Source organism: Neophocaena asiaeorientalis, unplaced genomic scaffold (assembly GCF_003031525.2).
Source record: "Neophocaena asiaeorientalis asiaeorientalis breed wild unplaced genomic scaffold, Neophocaena_asiaeorientalis_V1.1 scaffold174, whole genome shotgun sequence".
NCBI lineage: Eukaryota > Metazoa > Chordata > Mammalia > Artiodactyla > Phocoenidae > Neophocaena > Neophocaena asiaeorientalis.
The window spans coordinates 2201995-2208188 of record NW_020174922.1 but is presented as its reverse complement, the minus strand read 5'-3'; the positions used below and the strand labels follow the sequence as shown (position 1 = coordinate 2208188).

Sequence of the window (6194 nt, the reverse complement as noted above, 5' to 3'; positions counted from 1 at the left end):
CACCCCGGCCCTCTCCCGCGCGCGCCCCTCCACCCGCGCGCACTCGCTCACGCTCCCCCTCGCGCACACACATGGTCGGCTCGCGGCAAAGTTTCGCCTGCGGTCGCCACTCCGGGATCCTGCCGCAGTGCTCCGGGCTGTAACCTTGAACTTTCCCAGCGCGGTGACACATTCTCCTCGCTCTCCCTCCCGCCCTCTCTCCTGCGCCCCCCTCCCCGCCTTTTTTAAAAAAGCATTTCACCACCAACCACCACCCCAATCCAACCCACACCGAATCTTCGCGCACCCCCTAGCCCCCAACAAAAACAACAACTGCAAAACAGAAAACAAATCCCCAAACCCAGGCGAAAAGCAGCCAACACCGGCGGCGGCGGCGGCCTCGGCGAGCACGGCCAGCGCGCTCGGACTGCAGGAGGGTTAAAAGTGTAGATTGGATTTCACCCCGGGAAATCTAGCACGCCGAGTGAACTTGAATCTTTGGCTATTTAAGGAGGACTGGGTTTGTTGTGAAGTTGCGGTGATCCAGCGCAGAGCCCCGTCCTGATTGATCGCATCGCGGGGCTCAGATGACTGTAAAATGAATAGATGAAATTCTTGCTTCTCGAAGATTTTCTTGGGCATCTCCGGGAAAGTGCGTTTTAAGGCGAAGTCATGATGTATTCTCCCATCTGTCTCACTCAGGTACATGCCTCGGTCACTTTCTCGAGCTTTCTCTCTAGCCCGAAATGCCTTTGTTTTGTTTTGCTGCTCTCGTCTGCGGACAATTAATGGCTTTAGTTAACTCCGCACACCCGGGTCCCCCTCAGAAGAAGTGGCCCGGAGTTGCGGCGGGGTTTGCAGGGCGGCGCGGGAGCCGGCGCGCGGCCCCTAGCCCACGGCCACCGCGAGCGCCGAGCCCAGCGCCCTGGGCACGGAGAGCGGGCGCCCGCGCCCTGCCAGGGCGGCTGGGCCGGGCGAGGCCGCAGGGAATGGGCAGGGCCCGGGCCCGCAAGCGCTAGCCCGCGCGCGGCCCCACTAGTGCCCGCTATCCCCCTGCCCAGGGTGCCCGCCGCCTCGCTTGCGCGCCGAGGCGGACTCCGGCTTTAGAGGAGCTTTAGGGGAGGACTGAGTCCTTATAAACAACCGGTGAACTTGGGCGAGGGGACTCCAGTAGGAGTCCTTGTGGGCGCCTCTGGACTCCGCTGCAGGCAGTGGGCGGGAGACGAAGCGACTCGGAGGTTGTGGTCCGGGGACCCATTCCTCTGCTTAATTTGGGGATCTGAAACTCAGGTCCATCGCGATCCGCACTTTGAGGCTTCCAGTGACCACGCCACAAAGGCGGTCTGTACGTGGACTCGAGTTAGTTGGTCGTGGTGAAAGTTAAGGACTTTTAAAACATGTTCATTTTGTGGAGACCTGTTCATTTGACGATATTTGGGCGTAGGACAGAAAGAAATGCTGGAAAATAAGGTCATTTAAAATTTTTTCACTCTGAAAATTGTCCTAAGACTTTAGGAACAGTGTTATGAAATAAAATAGTGGCTTTATACTTTTGCAGGAACACAACTTATATAATTTTAAACCAGTCGGTCAAATGGAAAAGTGGCGAGACCAGACTTACCTGGGGGCATCTTTCATCGCTGCCCAGCTAACTAACCAACTGACGAGCTGACTAAATATCTTAGCCCAGAGTTGTTACTTGAAGCAGTATTTTAAACCTCTAAAGGTATGGGGCAGTTGACTTCAGCTTTTAGGAGGATATGTCACGATTAGTAATTGAGAACCATTTTCTTTGACGTTGGCTTAAAAACTAAACAGTTGAAGAAGTGTCGCCTAGTCTAAGGTGTGTTACAATTTTTAAAAAATCCAGTATCATGATGATGCATTTTTTCTGATGAACAAATGATTAAGGTTTCAATTGTATGACAATTAGAAGCCATTGTGATTCAAAAGGACTGAGGCATTCATAAACTGTGAATGAAGATGAAAACAATGATAAGGCTTATTCAGTGATTGGATACAGTCCTGTAGCTTTTTGGCTGACACATTTTTTATTGTTTATATTTTGTTTGGCATCGGAGTATGATTAACTTAGATATGGCTATTTTCAGCAAGTAAACGTGCACTTTAATTTAACAAAACTGGAAAAATGAATTGCTGAGCTATTTGTATTTTTAAGGCTGTGAATATTGGCCAATAAATATGATGATGAAACTGTTTCAGGTATAACGAATTGCCTTCAGCTGCAAAAGTTACCTTTCATATTACCCATCAGCAGGATTTTTCCCCCTCTTTCTGGTAAACCACATCCCTTTGACATTATTTTTACGTTATTGAAGCATAGTTCAAATAAAACAAATTGAGGTAAGGTTTTCACTTGCAAAGTGCTGTACCACTTACTCTCATGTAAAGGATTGCTTTTCTATATTAGTTCATATTTCCAGCATCGGCTTTTCAGAAACATTGCTAGCGATTACATTGCATTTTCGGTTTCCTCTAAATATGTATTGAAAAGTCACTAGCTTTATCTAAATTTGTGTAAGTTAAAAATAATATTGTAGCATCGTGACATATGGAATATTACGAGCATATACAGCATAGTCATTCAGCTATCACATTAGTATTCAAGGGTGCATGCTTACCAACACTAATTCATGATGACTGATATTCTCTACTGTTTTAATAATGTAAATCTAAGTTGACATATTGAAACTGTTTTGGGGATTTAAGGTCTAGACTAGAGAAGAAATTTTAGCTTTAGAATTCTCACTTTAATATCTGTGTGACTTTATAGGTAGTGTAAGGTGTTGCAAAAGTAACATTAACGGTGTTACTTTGATATCAGACCAGTAGTTTAGGTTTGTATTACAAGAGCCTAATAGCTGCAGCAAAACATTTTTTAGGGTATGTAAATACAAAATAGAGAAGCATTCTTAATTGATTGGAAACTTTACTAAGTGTTTCAGTTGTCACAAAAGGATATCTAGGTTTTAGAAAGAATTTTCAGAAGGAGCTACAGTTAAAGTTGATATTTATCAAAGTGTTACTCAAAGGTATCAGTACATGGATATAAATCTGTATTTATGTATCAGTATAAATCAGATGTTTAAAGAAAATTAAGAACCATCATGATATGATTTTGTATTTGCTTTTTCTAAAAATAACGTAAATCCTTAATAGTATAACTTTCACTTGGAATGATTGCATTGAATTTTTTTCTTCTTTCACTGTTTCTCAAGTTCTTAAGGTACATTTAAAAAAATGGTTTACTGTTATATAGCAGTGCTCCAAGAACATCTAGTATTTATTCTTCTGCCTCTATATTGGTCTAATTTTCCATCCCTTTCATGGAGACCGCTGTTTCTGTGAAGAAAAAGAAATATTTCCAGTAGAATTAGGACTGTTTACTTTTATATTTGAAATTTGTAACTAGGTTATTTATTTTATCAATTTAGTTCAACTAAAGGAAGTTTAAAAAGAGAAAGAATTGGCATTATTGAATGCCAATGTGTTTTAGTAAAAATTCTGAGAGAGCAAGGTGGCATATTACCTTAGCATACAGCCATTAGAGCTTAGATCATTTACATGCTTTGCTTTCTTAAAAAATAATTTTCATAGTTGTTTAAAGTATTATTGTGATAATCTATTAATTAGGACATCTGAATACCTTAATCACTTTTTTTTTGATGAAGACAAATTACTATGCTCCATATTCATATCATTAAAAATCACTAAAAATATATTGTAACAGCATTAGAAAACAGTCATACTTGAGAGATGATATTTTAGTCATGGTAACACAGAAATATATGTGACTTGCTGAAAATCTCTACTTATCACTTTTTTGAGGATATGTCTCCATGTCAGAAGTAAGTGTTTTGCTTGAAAGGAATTCACATAATAGTAAAGCCCTGAAAGATATTTATAAGGCAACTGTGGACTGAGAAAGTTTGCTACTTCTATTTATCAATAGGAAAAAAGTATGTTTTAAAACATTACTTGGCAGCATTGGCAACAAACTCAAGGCACCCTTAAAAAACATTGTCTTGTGTGCATTTGCTAAGAAATTCCAAATTCAGCCCTCAAATTTGCATTTTGATTGTTTAAATAAGTTATTAAAATTTTGAGATCTGTTACATGATAGATGATTGGAAGCTCAAACAAATTTAATCAAAGTATGTTTGATGTCTTTATAGGAAAATGAAATGTTACTGAACATAGTACTTAAGGATAAAAGTACTTAGAAGTTAATACATTGCTTAATATCTGTTAAAATAATATCATATTTTTAAAAGTATGGCAAGGGTAAAGTGAGTGAGGCAAAGCTCCTCCCGCCCCCATGTACCCTTTACATCTCAAGTTTTTAGTTTGTGAGTATATATGTATGTTTTTTGATCATATCAATAAATCATAGTTAAAGTCAGAATATAGGAAGTGAGTTCCCAAAGCATGTTTGAGTCCACATCTCCTTGAGCAGGGTTTCCTTTTGCATATATTTCTAAGGGGGATAAACAAAGTTTTTGTAGTTACAGTGAATGCTGAAAGCATGGCATCAGAAAGTATATGGAGATAGGGAGGTCTTATCATGGGCTGTGGTTGCTGTGAGCAGGGCTGCCTTCCCACACAAAGAACAGATTGTGGTTTAACTCTTTCCATGGCCTAGTTTAATGTGCTCGCATAGTAACTGAATTGTTCAAATCTCTGCTGGAAACTACTGATCGGTTTAATGATTTCCTCTATGGCATTTGGTTATGCCTCATGCTGTGATGTAATCATCTACATTTCTGTATTGTTATAAAATTTTGATTTAGGTTTATTCTGCTCTAGAAACATTTTACAGCAATATGTTAAAACACTTGAAAACTGCATTATTGATTGGATGGGATGTACACCTCTTCCGGATCTGAACTGCAGACTGCGAACATGCTGCAATCTTTAGCGTTGAAACTTTGAATTTGATCTTAAAAATGAGTTCATAACTCTATGGGAGTTTGGGGGTGTCTTCTTTGTTAGAGTCATTTGTGATACTTTCATCATTTTTACCTGATGGAATTCATCAGTCTGCTGATTAAACAGAATTTATTCCACATAGTTCAGGGTGACCAGCCCTAAGATGTCAATGTTAACTTGGGATATAAACAGTTAGAGAAAGTTATTTTGTGGTTGAGGTGACAATACAGTGACCAGAAAAGTGGCCGCAGTGGAAGTTCTCATTTGTTTCAGATCTGGCCTTATTGCCCGCATACAGTGTGCACGACTGGATGTTAAGCTCTTTCTCGGAACAGTAAGAGGCCTGAGCTTAGGAGACAGGTTTTACCTATGGCAGGAAGTAATGAAATACTGACTGCTTTGGGAAGTAACTTGAAATAACTGGAGGTGCAAATTATCTGCCACTCGTCGCCGCCTCCCTCCCTTATAAAAGGCGTACATGAAACAGGCAGGAAAAACGCAGGAGCCTAAGGTAAACCACTTAATTCACAAGACGGGATCTCTCCACGTGCAGATTCACAAGTCCATGCATACTGGCACCCACAGCCCTGTCCAAGAATTCAGAGGCGTAGCAGATGAATTGTATTGATTCCACAAAAGCAGGGAGTGACCAGCAGTGCACTCCTGGTGTCACCCTGCCACTGCATGCAGAGACACAAAGAATGTAAAGTTGGTGCCAAGTTGCCATTTTTCATTGTTCACCTCAGATTGATTTTTAAGGGGTTTAGAATAATTGCCACACTCATGTGATCGGTTAACAAATTAACTGACTCTGTGGGGCTTCAGACTCTATAGGAAAGCTGCCGGAAGAACATCCGAGTCAATTTTGTTTCAACTTTAGAAACTTTTATTTAAAAATGCAAGAGCGTGTCTGTGGGTTTGTTAGAGAGTAGCAGCGCGCGCGCGTGTGTGTGTGTGTGTGTGTCTGTGTGTGTGTGTGTTGGGGGCCAGCGTTGCTGGTAGAGGGAGGGAATGCGCTGCTCAAAGTATGGAAACCTTCTGTTCAGGACACTGATACGACAAGCTGTGTCCTTTGCCCACTTTCCCTCACTGTATACCAGTTTCTCTAGTTACCACTCTTGGAATGGTGCTGTTTCAGTGTTGGAATGTTGGACGTTTGATAAGAAAATGGATCAAGTTTAATGGCGCATGCTCTTTGTGCCACCAGCAGCCTCTTGCTGAGAGCATGCTCCAAAAGCGGGAACTGTGTGGCATTACACTGAGCA

General features: G+C 41.5%; 1 protein-coding gene across 4 annotated transcripts in view; it reads left to right on the top strand.

Moving 5' to 3' along the window:
* Positions 1-42: 42 nt before the first annotated feature.
* Positions 43-6194, top strand: part of NFIB (nuclear factor I B) — a 230145-nt gene continuing 223993 nt past the window's right edge. For 3 of the 4 annotated variants that reach the window (XM_024760491.1, XM_024760490.1, XM_024760492.1), the window contains exon 1: positions 319-681. In XM_024760491.1, coding sequence (XP_024616259.1) covers positions 652-681 — 30 coding nt within the window. In that variant the 5' untranslated portion in view covers positions 319-651. Of the gene's footprint in view, positions 682-6194 lie in introns of all 4 variants that reach the window. The other variant, XM_024760493.1, reaches the window with a different exon arrangement.